An 18593-nucleotide genomic window follows, 5' to 3' on the forward strand; every position below is an offset into this window, starting at 1 on the left:
CCCAATGGCATGCACACATGAAGGTTTATTTGTTGATTTACCTTGAAATGGTATGGGTTGGTCTGGTGGCTCTGCTGATCAGAGCTGGACTCACATCTCGAGGGAGCTGACCTAGCCTGGCCTGTTCCATGTGCCCTTCGCTCCCTAGTAGGCTGGACTGAGCATGTTTATGGGGGTGACAAATGCTGGAGAGAAGAATGAAGTAGGAGCACGCAAAGCCTCTTTAGGCCCAGCCTTGGAACTGACACTCTTCACATCTGCCACACTCTGTTGGGCAGTGCAAGTCACAAGGCCAGCCCAGATTCAAGGGGTAAGGAGATAGACTCTGCCTGGAACTGCAAAGTCACATGGAATGGAACATGCATAGAGGGAAGGGTGAGACCTTTATCCATTAGGACATAGCTGCTTTTGCAGACTGCTTGATGAACATGAGAATGGGTTCCTTCCATTGGAACAGAGCCCGGCTAATTGGCCTCCATGTCCAGAAAGCCAGTAGCCTTAGGATGTACATGTGAGATTTTTATGTGATCTCTGTACATATTGTGAGCACTCTTTAGGGACTGTCTAGTGTTACTTCAGTCTTCTAAGTTTATTGGCTCCCTGTATTGTAAGGGATTCTCAGAAGGTGTTTTGTAGTGAAGTAGGCTGTGCCCTCAGAGGCAAGAGAGGGTAAATGGTGCTGTTTCAAATTAGGACCACCCAGGGTCCAGAAGGTGATGACAGGCAGATGGACCACAAACTGGTTATGGGGAGGAGAGAAAGATTTCAGACCAAGATGTGGGACCAAACTTCAGATCACAAGGAAGTTCACCCATCAGTGCTAATAGAGAACACTTAGGCCAATACCAGATTACTTTCTCTTTTCTCAGCCTTCCTTTATAGATAATAATGCTTGTCAGTGGTAAACACTGGAGTACTATTTGTCCTGCCATTACTGCTGCAGATGTAATGTTTTGTTTACTTAACAAGAAGCACAACAGAAAGGTTGGAGGTGTTGCAATTAGCCTTGAAGAAATGGCAAATACAACTGTAACTGACTACTTTGAGGCAACCATCAATTAAACAAACCGTTGACTTGAAAAGAGATAAGGACACAGGACAGAGATTGTTGCTGTTCCCATTCATCGATGACTTCTAGCCAGTTGGCCATGGAACACGAGATGCTAAATTCTTGTGAAAGTATAGAATAGTAGGAAGTGGCCGATCTTCAGTTATACTAGTTGGAGGTTTAGTCATGCCTAATCTGTGACAAAAGTAGCGGCCTATTCTGAGTAATTTGAAGGTAATTTCCAATCTTATTCCAGATTTGAGCACTTTGGTTCCACCCTTCCCTCCAGAAATCCTCCCTGGCCCTCTCGGAAGTGACTTTCATCAAGATGGTTTTAGAAAGAAGAAAACTGTGTGCCAGAAAACTGCAGATTCTACATCGCAGGGCTGATCTTGTCCCCACCCCACCCCCATCCCCCACCAGATCTTTCAGAGAAGGCCTTGGAGAAATACCAAGCTCAGACTTAATAAATACAGGAGAAGAAACACACGATCATCTCAACAGATTCTAAAAAGGTCTTTGAGGAAATCTCATGCACCATTTCTGATTAAAAAAAAAACAAGAGCTCTCAGTATAAGATGTTGGGGCTGCCTTAGTTTGTCATGCTGCAGCTATTAGGATGCTGAAACAAACCTTCATACTTGAGTACTTCAGAGGAAGTACTAACAACTGTTCCCATTAAAGGCTGAAACAAGCAGGAATCTCTGGTCTTTACTGTCTTACTCTTCCTTGCCTTGCAGAGCCTAGCTGATGCAGTGAGGTCTTGTAAAAAGAAGGAATTATAAACATTGAAAGGAAGCAACACTATCCCTAGAGGCAGAAGACTATATTAGTTTTCTCTTAGAAAAGTAAGCTGGCAATGCTAGAGCAATTAGGACTAATAAGAGAGTAAAGTGGCTGGATATAACCCCCGCATTTTAAAACCAGTAGCTTTCTAGGCACCAGCAATAACCAATTAGAAGGTATAAGAGAAAATTTACACTAGGAACAGCTACTATAAAACATTTAAGGGATGTACTAGCCATAAACGTGAATAGTTAAAATGAAGAAAGCTATAGGCCTTAACTGCTAGATATAAGAAAATACCAGAAAAATAAAACATGCAAAGTTATACTTGGGGGTTAGTAAACATTTTAAAGACCTCACTTGTCCCCACATTAACTCATAGCTTTCATGCAATTTTCATTCAAAATCTTTTTAAAATATAACTTGATAGGTGGATTCCAGAATTCACCCTGAAGACTACAAGAATACCAAAGAAAAATTTTCTATTATATATACACACATATACATATATATGTAATTTATTGTCAGGTTAGCTAACATACAGTGTACATTGGTTTTGGGAGTAGATTCCCATGATTCATTACTTACAGACAACACCCAGTGCTCACCCAACAGTCCTCAATGCCCATCTAAAAAAAATTTTCTAAAAAGAACAATAAGGGGTATAAAACTTGCCTTATCAAATATCAAACTTTACTGATAACATTATATTAAGACATTTGGAAAACATCAAGTAAAACCCCCTGCTTATACTACACACAAAATTAAATTCTGGGCAGCTCACAATTCTGAAAATATAAATCCATTATAGTTGTATTAGAGAAAAATATAGAGTAATATACATCTATAAATACATATATGTGTTGGGGTGCCTCAGTGGCTCAATTGGTTAAGCATTGACTCTTGGTTTTGGCTCAGGTTATGATCTCATGGTTCATGAATTTGAGCCCCACATCAGGCTGCACACTGACAGTACAGAGCCTGCTTGGGATTCCCTCTCTCTCCCTCTCTTCCTGCCCCTCCTCCACTCATGTGCACTCTCTATCTTTCTCAAAATAAGTAAACTTTAATAAAAAAATAATTCATAGATATAGATAGATGTATACATATGTGTGCATATATAATATAATTTGGGGGTGGGTATAGACGTCTTTTTTTTTTAATGGTTTATTGTCAACTTGGTTTCCATGTAACACCCAGTGCTCATCCCCACAAGTGCCCTCCTCCATGCCCATCACCCCCCTTCCCCTCTCCCCCAACCCCCATCAGTCCTCAGTTTGTTCTCGGCATTCAAGAGTCTCTCATGATTTGCCGCCCTCCCTCTCCCCAACTATTTTCCCCCTTTCTTCTCCCCCATGGTCCTCCATTAACTTCCTCCTAATCCTCCTGTATGTGCAAACATATGGTATCTGTCCTTCTCTGCCTGACTTATTTCACTCAGCATAACACCCTCAAGTTCCATCCATGTTGCTACACATGGCCAGATTTCATTCTTTTTCATTGCCATGTAGTATTCCATTGTATAGATAAACCACATCTTCTTGATCCATTCATCAGTTGATGAACATTTAGGCTCTTTCCATGTTTTGACTATTGTTGAGAGTGCTGAAATAGGGGTACATGTGTCCCTATGCATCAGCAGTCCTGTAGAAGATTTCAAGATATTACTACATTACAGGGGTGCCTGGGTGGCTCAGTTGGTTGGGAGTCTGACTCTTGGTTTTGGCTAAGGTCATGATCTCACAGTTTTGTGATTTTGGGCCCTGCATCAGGCTCTGTGGTAGTGGCGGAGCCTGCTTGGGATTTTCTCTCTTTCTTCCTCTCTCTCTGCTCCTTCCCCAGTCACATGGTCTCTGTCTCTCTCAAAAATAAGCAGACTTTTAAAAAATACTACTACATTACAATGTAAGATCTTGCCAATAGTGAAAAACTCCATAAGCAAAGTTAGAAAATAGTAGTCATGGAGAAAATGTTTTCTCTAGATAAATCAGATAAAAGGATGATATTCAGTCTATAAAGAGTCCTTACAAATGAATAAGCAACAAAATCCATTTAAAAGGGGGCAAATGATAGGAAGGAAGAGGTGGTATATAGCAGAAGAAATAAATACTCAATAAATAGGTGAGATGTTCAGTCTCATTAGTAATAATGGTAATGGAAATTAAAACAATAGTGATATTTGTGTCCATCAAATTGACAGCATTTTAAAAATTAATATTTAATTGTGCAGAAATCCACTCATAAATGTTGGTACAAGTGTAAGTAGATATGACAGTTTAGCAGCATGTTTATAAATATAAAATGTACATCCCTTTTGGATGAGCACTCCCACTTCTAGGAATCTCTTCTACAAAAATATACACCTAAAAATCTATCAGTTGGAAATGTGTAGGTAGACACTATACACCCTTTCAAAAAGAACAAAGTAGGGGCACCTGGATGGCTCTGTCGGTTCAACATATGACTTCAGCTCAGGTTATGATCTCAGTTGGTCAGTTCAAGCCCTGATAGTGCAGAGCCTGCTTGGGATTCTCTCTCCCCCTCTTCCTTTCTTTCTGCCCTTCTCCTATTCATGCATTCCCTCCCTCTCTCAAAGTAAATAAACTTAAGTAAGTAAGTAAATAAATACATAAATAAATAAAACTATACTAACGTGGGAAATTGTATATGGTATGTTGAAAAAGTAATTTAAGATATGTGGGTAGTATAATCCTACTAAGTCATATGTGTAAAAATTAAGGTTTTCACCAAGCAGTTAAGGGCTGTCACCTCTGGGAAAAGTAGCAAGATGGATTGGAGGCAGGGGAGAGAAGCACTTCTCGACACACTTCTGCATTTGTTGAAGTTTTACAATGAACATCTTTGGTAATTTTAAAAATGTATGGCACAATACATTCTTAAGTTGAAAATTCTTATGTAAAAATTTTGAAAATCTTCAAAGGTAAGACAAAATAATAAAGGTTCTCCTTTTTATTACCCAAATGGTGACATTTTAGAATGGGGGAGGGGCGGGGAATGAGTCCAGCAGAATTAACTCAGTAGAAAATGTAGGTAAACGAGATGGCACAAGAGTATCTCTGGATGTGTTTCTCAGGTTCACTCGGGTCCATTGCCATGTGCTGTTTGATGCTGGGGAAGCCGTTGAACTTATCTATGCTCCAGTTAGGTTTTCTGCATTCTGCAGGGAGGCATGACCTACTTCCACTGCAGAAAGGGCTGGGGAGAAAGAATGCCCAACTAAGTTTCAGCCCATGTTGTTGTTAGAATGTCCACGAATGAATGTCAGAGCCCAGCATCCCAGAGGGCCACCATTACATGAGGAGTACACTTTGTAGAAGCCGAACTCCGAAGTAGGTACCACGGGTCAGGAGGGGTGGGGATACAGTAGATGAAACATGAAAGACCATGTTGTCCAGTAGAGGAGTGGTGTGTGTGTGTGTGTGTAAAGCTTAACATTTATAAAGCAATAAGGGAAAACACTACAATATAGAATAATTAACAGAATTCCAAAGTCCTCAAGAAAAATGTGAAGTAACTTGTAGCAATTAGGTTTGGGAAATACTAACCACAAGATGCTTCCAGAGGGTAGGAGAGGGTGCACATGCTTGTGTGTGTGTGTGTGTGTGTGTGATGGGGAGGTGCTGGTGCAGTGGTGCTGGTAGTGATATGGCATCGGGTAGATTTGTTATCTAGTTCAAAGAGAATTTCTAAAGGGAAAATAAAATCCCCGTTTGACTCAGAATGGTTCATTTTCTGAGGCGATGTCAAGAGGCACAAGATCAAATCTAGCTTGACACCATCCAATACCGAACTCAGCAGTCTCTAGAAGCTGTAGCTGAGCTGCAGGCTGGCTAATGAGAAATCTCTGTCCTCTGCCAATACCTCGGGGGCCCATCTCTTCCTCTTTGGCAAGCAGGATACAAAGAGAGCTCCAAGCAGAGTGAGGACCTAAAAGGTCACCCAGAACATTCATTTTGCAGGCTCCCCACCAGGCCTTTCCAGAAAACAGATGAGCATGGTTTTATAGTTCAGCTAGAATGTGAGCCCCTGGCTTCGTGCTTCAACCTGGGGTAGGTTTTAATGAAGCCTAAAGGAGATTGCACACGTTGTCCAACCATCGGCAGTGAGGAAGGAGGGACGGGGAGGGGGGGAGGTGTGCCAAACACAGTCGGACTGTATCCTTTATTCTCTGGGTGTGAAAGGGGCAATTGTAAAATTCAGTTGAAATTAGAAGTGGAGATTCAGAGCCGCCCGCGTAAACATCGCAGTCTGTCATTAAGTTCACTTTCACCAGTAAGACACATTTGGAAGCACAATAAGCCCGTTGTTCTGGGGACATTTGTGCATTTCAGGGGTGGCAGAACCGCAAGTGGAAGTCAGGTCCCCTCTGCTGTGTCCTTTCTGATTTGTGAAATGCTTCTTGAACATACCCTCTGCCCACTGTCTCCACTGCCAACATAGACACACACGTGGGTCATCACAGCACCCTGGAAGCCGAGTCCCATCTCCACGGTCCCTCCTTTGGTCCATTCCTCACACTGCCTGAGTCTTCTCTGCCTACTTCAGCTCTGCCTGTCATTTCGGAGCTCAGAACCCTTCAGTGACATTCGGTGCCTTTTGTAACATCCCCACTATCCACCCTCCTGACCACATCTCTTGCATTTGTGTCTCTCTCCACTTCATCTTGTGCTCTGAGTCAGTGTTACAGCTACCCAAGACCACTTGTGCCCCTCAAAAAGGCAGCCCTCTGGCTTATATTTGTCCCTAGATTACCTTTTTTTTTTTTTGCTAATTACTGTTTGTCTCAAGATGCAGCTACACCAAGTGTCGCCTCTACAAACTATCCCTAACCTCCTTTGTGTTATATACTGTCCCCCACGCTCTGGAAACACGTGATGCTTACTTATGTCTCAGCACCTTCACTATATCATAACTGACTAGTGATGGGTCTGATTCTTTGACTTATCTGGAAAACACCATAAAGGTAAAATCAGAGTACCTGGCACATAGTTGGTGCTCCGTGAATGTGTTATAGGAAAGAATGAATGCACGAATTTTTTTAATGTTAATTTTGAGAGAGAGTCAGGTAGGGGCAGAGAGAGGGGAACAGAGGATCCAAAGCAGGCTCTAAGCTGACAGCAGAGAGACCAGTGTGGGGCTCGAACTCACGAACTGTGAGATCATGACCTGAGCTCAAGTTGGACACAACCAACTGAGCCAGCCAGGCGCCCCATATTTTTTAAATTTAGTTTGCAAACATGTGTGTGGGTCTTTGTTTTGCCTCATCTGACATGGGTAAAATCATACTCAACCTGCTGTGTTCTCAGTAACATAGTGAGGAAAAATAAAATAAACAGTGTTAGACATATATAAGTAAGTTGAAGACTTTTGCCACTTATCCTGAAGTACCATCAAGTAGCTATCTGGGGCTCTGGTAGTATTCCTGAATTAAAGCTCCTGCCTCATTCCAGGTCAGCTGTTGCCAGCAAACCGCAATACACCGAGTCCCATTGATCCTGACACCATCCAGGTCCCTGTGGGTTATGAGCCAGACCCGGCAGATCTTGCCCTCTCCAGCATCCCTGGCCAGGAAATGTTTGACCCTCGCAAACGCAAGTTCTCTGAGGAAGAACTGAAGCCACAGCCCATGATTAAGAAAGCACGCAAAGTCTTCATCCCTGATGATCTGAAGGTAAATTGGAACTGGTCATCAGGCTTTGGGCAAATGGAGGGTGGGGTCAAGAGGCAGATTAAAAGGGTGACCTCTAGGAAGATCACACAAGCTAGTGAACCATGGACTTGTGATTTCTGATCCTGTTTCTTGGCATGTGAACTGTGGGCAAGTTGCTTTTTCCCTGGGTATCTTCTGAAATATGCCTTGCATGTCTTGATATAGCACAGAAAGAAGAAGCAATAAAAATGCTGGAGTGATTTACAACCCATGAAGGAAACAAACCTGCTATCTGCAGAGAATGCTATGACAACCCCATAAGATCAACTCAAACCCAAAATCTTTCAGGGTTGGAAAGAGAAAGGAAATTATCTGCAAAGGACATCTGGACCAATAGTTTTCCAAGGCTTACCTTCCTTGGGGAACTTGTTAATAATCAATCTGCCTTTTCCCCAGAAGCCCCAGGGAATAACAGCCAGAGATAAGACCTGTCTCCCTGTTGCCACCCTGGAGGACCTGGGTGGGGTTTTCTCAAGGAAGCTGGTGGATTCCCTGCTGTCGTTGATATGTAATTGTGTACTCTGTATTTTAAATAATGGTCACTTGAGTATCTCAACAAAAAGTTAATTCCAAGTTGTTGTTTCTTTTCATCTGTGTTGAAGGGACACATGATTTATAAAGGAAAATAGATTTACCTTATGAAGTCTGACACAACTAGAAACAAAATTAATCTGACACATTTAATGATAATTAATGAGAATTCTTTCCAAAATTATGCCATGTCCACTAATCCCAAAATAGAACCATTTTAATTAGCCATGGCTTAGAATTTCTTGAGTTTGTGCTTCCTTCCAATCATACGGACAATCGAGATTTGATTGTATACGTTAGAGGCATTGACACCAGGCATAATTAGCCTTTTTCTAACTTCTGACCCCCCAGTTCTCAAAACTAACTGTGGTTCAGAGGGAAAGTCACTTGTAGGCGTGGGAGTTTGGAACATTGTCCTGGAACTAGTTTCAACCTGTTACCTATTTTTGCCATCTAGAAAGAGCACTGGAGGAAAAGGTACTCCGCAGATTGAAATCACTGCTGTTGCCTACATACTTGAGGTTACCTTGATTGTAGCAGACTCATCAGATGTCAGGGCTGCCAGGGACCTCAGAGGTTCATTACACCAAAGTTACTGTTTTGCAGTTGAGGAAATGGAGAGAGAGAAGGGTGAAGTGAGGTGAACACTGCTAGTTAGTGGAAGGCCTGGTCCCCAAGTCTTCTAGTTTCCAGAAAGGTCACTGCAGCATGTTGGCTTTGACAGGGGCCACAGCAGGGTCCCTTGGGTGACAAACCAGTAGCTGTTGCCCTAAGAATCAAAAGAGTAAATTTCATAGTTAACAGTCCACAAAATCTAAAAAAGAGGCTCCTGGCTGGCTCAGTTGAAAGAGCGTGGGACTCTTGATCTCGGGGTCGTGAGTTCGTGCCCCGCATTGCGTATAGAGATTATGTAAATAAATAATACTTTAAAAAATCTCAACAAGTCAGGGAACTGATGGTCAAGACTAAGATAAGGTAAGAAATGCCATGGAATTAGGTCCTGGGAAACTGAGTATCTTCTTTCAGCTGGATGCTTTTCTTCATCTTAGCCACCCGATCCTGTGTGTATTTCTGAGCTCACCTCTTCAGATAAACTGGGGAGCCATGGTGGATTCCATGAAGCATGGGGAGCCATGAAGCATGGATTTCCATTTGAACATAGGGTAGTTCAGAAGGATGATGCTGAGCAGTAGATAAAACTTCCAGCCAGAACTTCACAGGGTCTCCAGATTTACAAGTTCAAAGCAAAGAGCAAGCTCACTTAATAACCCAGGTAACCTTGGCAACAAAGAGACCATGTGAAAACAGTCTGTGCTGGAATTATGCCTAGTATGGCTGTCATGGCCATGCCTGACCTTCTCCCATGGCAGGTAAGTAGCAGGCAGGAACATTCTTCTGCCAGGTGTCCTTGGATTTCTTCAGTTGTGAGTGAAGCCTCAGGCCACAGACCATGATCTTATGCAAAACAAGAAGCAGAGCTGTAACTTATTTCTCCTTCCAGCAGAGAGGACTGAGCTAGGGGGTGGATGGAAGACGTATTTGTGTCCCCCAGCATTGGATGAGCAAACTAAATGAGTGATATAGCCCCACCACTAATAAACGGTCTTGCCCACAGTTGCCTGAACCACTCTGTTGAGCCATTCCTTTAGTGTGCATGCCCCAGGAGAAATAACGCAGTTCCACGATTCCTAGCTGAGAATCGGTTTAATCGCCTTGATGTCTTAATACTTTTAACTGTCCATTCATTCACTTGACAGAGATATTTTAAAGGCTTGTGTGTTCCAAACCCTGGGGATACACCAAGGTGAACCAGAACTGATTGTGTTCCTACTCTCGAGGAATTTCTAATCTGGCAAGAGAAAGGGATCACTGGCTTTCAGGAGGGGACTGGCCAGGGGAGGCAGTGTCAAACATGAGACCTTCCAGAAGATGATGGGGCAGGACTGGGTGGGCCCTTGCTGGGTGGGGGCAGCCAGCTAGCCAGATAGCACCTGCATCAGGGAATAGAGAAGAGGACAGGAATATGGTGCCAAAGTGGTCACTGGCACTCAATATCCTGCTCCCGCCCCCCTCCTCCAACCGTGCCCTGGTAACAAAGGGAGGCAAGCTGGTTTTTCTGGTACTCCTCTTTCCATCATTCATTCCTGCCTTCTGCAGCCTCTGCTCCACTCCTCTCCTCTTCCCAGCTCCCCTCTCACCTGAGATGGTCCCCACTCCACACCTTTCCTAGCTGGCCTGCATATGTGGACAGGGGAGGCTGGGAAATGAAAACACCTTACAAGTGAGAAGAGCTCTAAGAGACGGAAATGTTGGTTGTTCCCCTGAGGTCAGCTGGTGACCTCCTGTTCCTTAATACCCAGTGACACACCACCAAGTTCATGGCCTAGGGCAGTACACCCCTTCCCTTCCCTCTACTCCCCAAACTTCTGCCACTTCCCAGGGGCTTGTTCTCATGAACTCCTTCACCTCCATGCTCCTGTTCCTCTGTGTTGGGTACTGAGTCAGCCCCTCTTTTAAACAATCTTGGAACCATATGCCCAAGGAACATTGAATGTGGTAGATTCACTGAGACTAGTAGAGTGGAATTGGGGCTTATATCAAAGTAAACAAACAGCTGCCTTCAGAACTGGAGGCTTCACTGTTGTTAATATGCCTTCAGGTCTTCCTACCTCCAGTGAAGTCCTGTGACTCTCTCAGCTCCTCCCAGCTCACACCAACCAGCTGGCCAGGACTCTCTCCCCTTTCTTCAGCCCCTTGTCCCCTTTTCCAAGCACAAATGACAAATCCCATGGCTGGCCACAGCACACCTGCCTGCAGCTGACTTATCCAGGTATTCTTCAAAGGACAGCCTTCTTCTCTGAAAGAAGGTACCAGCTCTTATGAAGATCAGTTTTTCATTTGGGTACATATTATTATGAAACGTACCAAATATTATTTGGTACATTTACCAAATAATATTTGTATTTGGTAATACAATATACCCAATAATATACAATATTATTTGTTAATATAATATACAATAATAATATGTACCAAATACATACTATTATTTATGCTAGGTGTGCTTTATAAATAACAGTACCAGGTTGTGAGTGGCCGACACAAGGTGCACGGACATTCTATCTCACACGTTCCGTCTTTGTGCAGGGCAAATGTTTGCCAAGGGTAACGGGCAGGTATGGGTGTGCACCACTGACCTTGACCTTCCTTGCAGTCGTGGTCCTAACCCACGCGACTTCCTCCAGTGCCGACTGCCCCTTGCAATCCTGGGGGAGGGAAAGAACTGGCCTCAGCTCACTCATTCTGGGTGACAGATAACTGCAAATATTAGCCTTGCTAGGATGGAGGGATTTGCTGTTGCAAGTTGTTGGAAAGAGGGGTTTGCAAAACACACCAGGTGGCTCCATAAATGAATTGGTAAGACCTAAAAGAAGATTGACATTTCTTAGTCTTCCTAGGAAAGTTTTCCTTTCTTTGGGGGAGAGGCAAGGATGAGGGGAAGAGGACACATTGCTTTCACACTGACCACATTTAAATAGTACCCAGGTGAATTAAGGCCTAGAGAACAGTTAAACAGGAAATTAGAGTAAATTATTTAAATGCTAGCCACGACATTTGAGCATATTGATCAGTGGCAGGTGGAGAGTTTTCTTTTTCTTTCTGTTTTTAATTACCAAGGGATACATCAGAAAGAAAAGGTGAAAGATCCCACTTCTCTCCTTGGCATCCCTCCTCCGATTCCCCTTCTAGAGGCACCACTTTTCATAACTTGGTATAAATCCTTCCGGGCCTCTTTCTATGATATACAATATTGTGATTTTTTTTTAACCAAAGTGAGATGAGGCCATACATATTTATCAGTAAATTGCCATTTCCACCCACATTGTGGTAGATCGTGAACATCTTTTTGGCTCAGCTGGATCATTATTTGTAACAGCTGCAGAGTATCCTTTTGTATGGCTTTACCATCATGTAGTTATTAAATCTCCTACTGCCTAGTTTCCCCCATCTCTTTCCATTGGAGACAATGCTGCAGTGAAAATTCTGTGCCCCGGTCTGTCTGTGTGCAGATGCATGCAGATGGGTGGAGGCAGATACTAGAAGACGAGTTGCTTCATCAATGGTAGTGCATTTAAATAGTTGATAGATATTGCCAAGTCGCCTTGCAACAATATCCTATGGACTTCTACCAACAAGCATATGAGCGCCAGTGGAAGAAAAGGGTTCTTAAAACATTCAGCAAAGAAAGCACTGTGATCCGAATGTAGTTTAGGGTGTGAGGTGAGCCACTTGCTTTCGTGCAGCCCCTGGCGTCGCCTCTGCAGGGCAGAGTAAGGCGGGGCGCGCTGGGACAGGTGCGTCCACGCTGCGGGAGCGAAGCCACGGCGCATGAGCAGTAGTCTCAGAGGCAAACAGACTGTCAGGGAAGGAGATGCGAAGTGAGATGCGTGGGTCCCTGGCTCCTGGGCGCCACCCCGGGCCCCTGCGCCGCGGCTGAAATCTAACATCTTGTTTCTTTCCCCCTGTGACTAATGAGCAGGATGACAAGTACTGGGCCCGGCGTAGGAAGAACAACATGGCAGCCAAGCGTTCCCGCGACGCCAGGCGGCTGAAGGAGAACCAGATCGCAATCCGGGCGTCCTTCCTGGAGAAGGAGAACTCGGCCCTGCGCCAAGAGGTGGCTGACTTGCGGAAGGAGCTGGGCAAATGCAAGAACATACTTGCCAAGTACGAGGCCAGGCACGGGCCCCTGTAGGATGGCTTCCTGTGGGCTGGCTTTCCAGTAGATGGACAGTGTGTTTCCCGCCTGAGAGCACCACATCCGAACCAACCTTTCTGACATCAGCACTTTACCAGAGGCATAAACACGACTGACTCACATTCTGGTGTGCGTGCGTGCGCGCGCGTGCTTGTGCTCCCGTGTGGTCCGCGGTGCGCGCGCGCGCCTTTCCACTTGCCGTGTTAAGGTAGCCCTCTCCTCATCTTTCAGCTCCGAAAAAGAAAGGTGCCGTGTTTTTACTGGACTGTGGAGACGCCTCATGGGGTCTCCTGCCCCGCCCCCCCCTCCTGCCCCTTCCCGTGTCACTATCTGGTGGCTCCCGCCTGCTCTTCCAGGACCCTCTGCTGGACTCCACCAAGCAGGGCCCTGGTAAAATAGTAGATCTCAGTTGTCAAGACTATGAGCTCTTGTTTCTGTTTATTCTGTAAGTTACCATGCTAATAAGGTGCACAAAAATCACTTAGCACTACACTGCAGCTCTCTCTCAATCTCTCTCAATCTCAGTCTCTCTTTCTCTCTCTCTCTTTCTTCAGTTATAGGTTGCTTTCCTCATATTTTCAGTTTTGGTGATAATTGTCTTCAAATTTCAAGTGCTGTTTAGATTTATTAGATCCCATATTTACTTACTGGTATTTACTAAGTTTCCTTTTAATTCTACAAACCCCAGGTAAGTAAGAGTACTATTCTAGAACACAGAGTGTGTTTTTGCACCGTCTGTACCTAAAGCAATAATCCTATTGTACGCTAGAGCATGCTGCCTGAGTATTACTAGTGCACATAGGATATGTTCCCTAAGAATTTCACTGTCTTTTAAAAAACAAAAATTACAGTAATGCATTTGAGCATGCCCAGAACATCCCCAGGACAAGGAAGCAGAGGGAAATGCCAGGTCTAAGAATGAGGGATTAATTTATCAGTGTAGGAGCCACAAAAAAAAAAAAAAAATTGCATCTTGGAACAGCTTTTGACATTGATGTTTGCTTTTGTTTTCTCTGTTCTCCCCCCGACACACACACTTTTCTAGTTCCCTCTTTCCATATCCCTCTTGATATTCAAAACAATTACTTAAGATTCAGTTTTCCCCATTTTTTGGTAATATATATATTTTTGTGAATTATACCTTGCTGTTTTTAAAAATCAGTTAATTAAGTTAATGAGTTGATGTTTTGTAAGACCCTTTTTCCTAGTGGTGTCATTTTCGAATGCTTCATAAATTAATGATTCTGGAGCTTATGTTTCTTATTTTCTGTTTGCTTTTTGAAAGTATGTGCTATTATCAAGAGGACTTGTGAAAAATGAATGTAAAAGACACTGGTGTATCTCGGAAGAGGATGGTGTTGTCACAAACTGTGGTTAATCCAATCAATTTAAATGTTTACTATAGACCAAAAGGAGAGATTATTAAATTGTTTAATGTTTATACAGAGTAATTATAGGAAGTTCTTTTTTGTACAGTATTTTTCAGATATAAATACTGACAATGTATTTTGGAAGACATATATTATATATAGCAAAGAGAAAAGGAAAACTATTCCATGTCTTAAAATTATATAGCAAAGATATATATTCATCAGTGTTGTACAGAAAAGAAGCGCTTGGTGGTTTTTGAAGTCTTTAATATTTTAAGCCTGTCACTGATACATCAGCATGTTTTTTGCTTTAAATTAAAATTTTATGACAGTATCGAAGCTTGATGTGACGAATCCCGCTCTAAAATATATAAGGAGCTTTCTTGTTTCCTATTAGGTCTCAGAAAGAAGTCAGTTAACGTCACCCAAAAGCACAAAGTGGATGTTAGTCAAATATTTATTGGCTGATACAGTGGGTTTTTTTAGGAAAAGCATCTGCCATGAAAACGTTCACTTCAAAGTTACGAGTTTCTGGAATGAAATATCACTGCAAGCACCCCAAACAATTCTGTTCCCCTCTGTGGGCACGTGCGTCTTATGCAGTATAAGGTTGATATTGGTGTTATGTGTATGGTTTATAATTTGGTAGATGTTTTGACCTTAAAGATGATTGTTCTTTGTTTGACCGAGTTGTGTAATGTCAAGAGATTCTGCTGTTATTGCAAAGAAACATTTTGTGCTAGATTAAAACACCCTTTCACCAATGGGATTTTCTAGTCTCCTGCCTCCAGAGTATCTAATTCTTGAATGACCTGGTGATCCCCTTGTCCATCCACCAGCAATGCTTCTGTCTCCGTGTTATAGTCTCGGGAAATCTGACTAGAAGGATATTTCTACTAGATACTCATTTTGTCCCGAGCTACAGATTACAGACATGCGAGAGCCTTGGATTTGAATTGCATTGTTCAGGTCTACAACTAAGAAAAGAAACAAAACCTTTGGCCAAATTAAGCAGAACTGCATAAGTAATATTTAAGAAGGGACACAGTGGATGCAGCGTTGGCTTTTTTATAGGTAGAGAGACCAATAGCAGCAGAATTATTCAGTGGCAGGAGTTACTAAAACAGAGACGAGCCAATGTCTTTAAGTGGAGAAGCGTTGCTCCATGGACCATCCAAGTTCATGAGATGGTGGCTGAGAAAACTGTATTTACTTGAGCACTGGTCTTTCTTGGAATAGGTTGTCTGTGTCAAATGAAGATCACAAATGTTCTTTGAGGAAGAAATAAAAAGATCATAATAAAATTTACTCTTTGGTGTGCCAGGAGAGGTTTCACAAACCTACCTCGTCTTAAAATTTAAAAATCTTCGGAGTCTGTACACGTGCCTTATGTGTAGGTCGTTGCCCCCCCCCCCCCACCATGAACACTCATTCCTGGACTCGCTGCTTTCTGTCGAGAGCTATTAACTAGTAAATAAGGCAGTTCTGCTCACTGGCATAGGAAGCCGTGGCCCGATCTGGAATGACTCGGATCAGCCAGGGTCAGATGAGTTCTGCAGACCGCAGCTATTAAAAGAGTCCTGTTGTCATTTTTCACCTTTTCATCAGAAGCATCTTTCGGAGATTAATTACTCAGCCATTAAAAATGAATTCAAATCCTATCGTGCCAACATCATTTAGATACAATTTGGAATGAGCGGCCTGACTTCCTGACAAGGTCGCGGTGTCGTTTCTGTGGACTTAGAATTGAAGAGAAAGACAAAAGCTCTCCTGCCTCATGCAATTTGAGGCTGCAGGTAAGGAATAGGAGGGCTGGAAGCGCTCACGTCCTCCTTTGGAGAAATGGCCACCTTGTGACCATTCAAAACACTCAGTGGACAAGACTGTGCTAGGCCTTTCATCTTCCAGTGCAGCAGGCCTGGGGGAAGTCATCCCTCAAAGCAGATGGACCCTTTGTTCCAGGAGCCTGCAGATGGGATGTGGTGTGGGGTGGATAGGATGCTGTGCTGGAGAACCCAGGGGTTCCTTCCCACTCTCTGGTTTTGTGAGGAACACACAATAATTCTAAATGTGCATTTAAAAGGTCTTGAGCCTAAAAGAATTTTCAGTGGAGCCCCTCTCCTCCACCCACCCCTGAAGAGAACAACGAGCATTCTGTAACACGCAGAGGTACACTTGGTTTTTTTCCGGTTGTTTATCTGATTTCCCCCTGGTGTTCCTTTTAGGTAAACTCAGACTTTGTCAGAGTTGAGCAGAGCTGTCCCAAGCCAGCCTGGCTTGGCCCGTTTGCCTGTGTGGAGTGCGGATGCTGGGATTTAACCTGGGGTCGGCAAGCTGCAGGTGATAGGGGACCGTGTGCTAGACGTCTTCTGCTCTCAGGGTGAAGCTCCCTGCTGAGGGCTCCTGGGCCCCGCTGGGGAGGCTGAGGTCTCCTCCTGGTTTTCTCTACAACTAATAAAGCCATTTTAAAAATGAGCAAAGCCTTATCCTAGATCTCGATTGGATTAGACTTTGACAACTGAAGTTAGTACATTGTGCAGAGGGCCAAGTGTATGTAGAGGGGTGTGTGTGTGTGTGTGTGTGTGTGTGAATATTTAAGTTGAATCATAACATCTTAAATTTTGGAGAACCTTCCCAAACATAACAACCACCATAACCATTATCTTTTTGGCAACACCACAAAGGTTGCATCTGTTAAACAGGTACAAGTTCACGTGAGGTCAGCTTAATTGTACACCATGATACTGGTGGTGTTTATGCTGTTAAGTCCAAACCCTTATATGTCTGTTATTCTTAATGCTTAATAAACTTTCAATTTGTTCCTTTCTTTCATGTATCTTTGTTGATAGTCTGCTAGAAATTAGATTCCGTTCCCACTCCTATCACCAAGAGCCCACTTACAGAGATCAATTGCATCAATGACAAATAATACTAAATAATTTATCAAGGGTAAATTAATGTTTATTGAGCACTAATGTGCCAGACACTGTGCTGAACACTGACATGGAATATTTTATTTAATCCCACGTCAAATCTACGAGGTGGGGACTATTGTTTTTCCCATTTTTTCAGAAGAAAGAAGATTCAGGCGGCTAAGCATCTCGTCCAACATTAGAGGTGACAGAAATGAATTCTGATCCATTGCATGGGCATCATTTACAGAGCTGGTTCCCAAAAACCAGTCCAAAGACTGCTTCTGGTTGGATGTATAAGAATCAACTGGAACATATTTGAGGACTACAGATCCAGGAATTCTGAATCAGTAGAAAGAAAATGAATTGTTTAAAGGCTTGCAACTAACTCCCCTGTGTGGCTACATAATTGGAAGCAAGGATTTACAGACTTGACTTTAATTTGAGTTCATGACTCTTGGGGGATCCATGAAGAAGCTTCAAAATTTCCGCAATTACCTGAAATTGTGTGTAACTTTTTCTGTATCAACATTTATCTTTCTGTAGGGTAGATCCACAACTACCCTGACTCCCAAAGGAATCTGTGATGCAAGATGGAATAAAGTCCCCATTTACATACGGATTTATAGGAAGGCTGATGCAGTGCAGTGGCTCCCAGCCCTGGCAGCCCATTAGACTCACCTGGAGGGCTCCAAGCATGGGCACTGCATGGGCTGCAGCCCAGGCCAAGGAACTCAGCATCTCGGGCGTAAGAGAAGGGGACTCTGGTGAGGGGCTCAGTGATTCAAATCTGTCACTCGGCGGGTGTATGACCTTGAGCGGCACTAAGCACTTTTTAACCGAAATCTCCTCATCTGTGAAGTGAAGGCACAATCTCCACCTCTGAGTGTCATGGGGAGAGTGAATGTCATAACAAATGCATAGTCTCTGGCACATCATAGGTCCTCAACTAATAACTGCTGTGGGGAGCCTGGGGGAGCGGAATGGGGAGCGATTTCTCCAATTCAACGTCTCAGGCCATTTGTTCCTTCCAAGGGATCAGAAAACAGTTCCCCTGCTCAGAAGATGGAGCAGGTGGCTGGAGGTGTGAGAAGGAGGGGTGCTACATAGATGTGGCTTCATGTTCTGACATGCCTAATGGATCCCAGCTTTGTGCACAGGTCGGTGGGCATCCATACGCTTGGCAGCATCTTCCTGTTTAGATCGAGCAGCTACAAGTGGAGGTTCAGCTGTATTGTCATTATCACCTTTCTCCTCTCTCAGGGGAATAGGCACAATGGCCGTAAGATTCTCTTCGTGTGACTGATTTTATATTTGGCATCTTCAAATCTCTTATAGGAGGTGACTGCGTCTCCATGTCTGGGGAGACTTTGACCTCTAAGATGGCAGGAACAGATAGGAAGCCAAGCTGTGTAGAAGCCCGGTCATTCACAGGCCCTCAGTCCCCAGGGTCCAT

The 18593-nt window shown here is 43.5% G+C and overlaps 1 protein-coding gene across 2 annotated transcripts in view; it reads left to right on the top strand.

Moving 5' to 3' along the window:
* Window positions 1-15004, top strand: part of HLF (HLF transcription factor, PAR bZIP family member) — a 52137-nt gene extending 37133 nt beyond the window's left edge. Inside the window, exons 3-4 of one of the 2 annotated variants that reach the window (XM_039241186.1) lie at window positions 7306-7526; window positions 12634-15004. In XM_039241186.1, the coding sequence (XP_039097117.1) occupies window positions 7306-7526; window positions 12634-12852 (440 nt within the window). In that variant the 3' untranslated portion in view covers window positions 12853-15004. The remainder of the gene's footprint in view (window positions 1-7305; window positions 7527-12633) is intronic. The other variant, XM_039241187.1, reaches the window with a different exon arrangement.
* Window positions 15005-18593: the final 3589 nt, after the last annotated feature.

This window comes from Hyaena hyaena, unplaced genomic scaffold (assembly GCF_003009895.1).
Source record: "Hyaena hyaena isolate Hyena2069 unplaced genomic scaffold, ASM300989v1 scaffold_189, whole genome shotgun sequence".
Classification (NCBI taxonomy): Eukaryota; Metazoa; Chordata; class Mammalia; order Carnivora; family Hyaenidae; genus Hyaena; species Hyaena hyaena.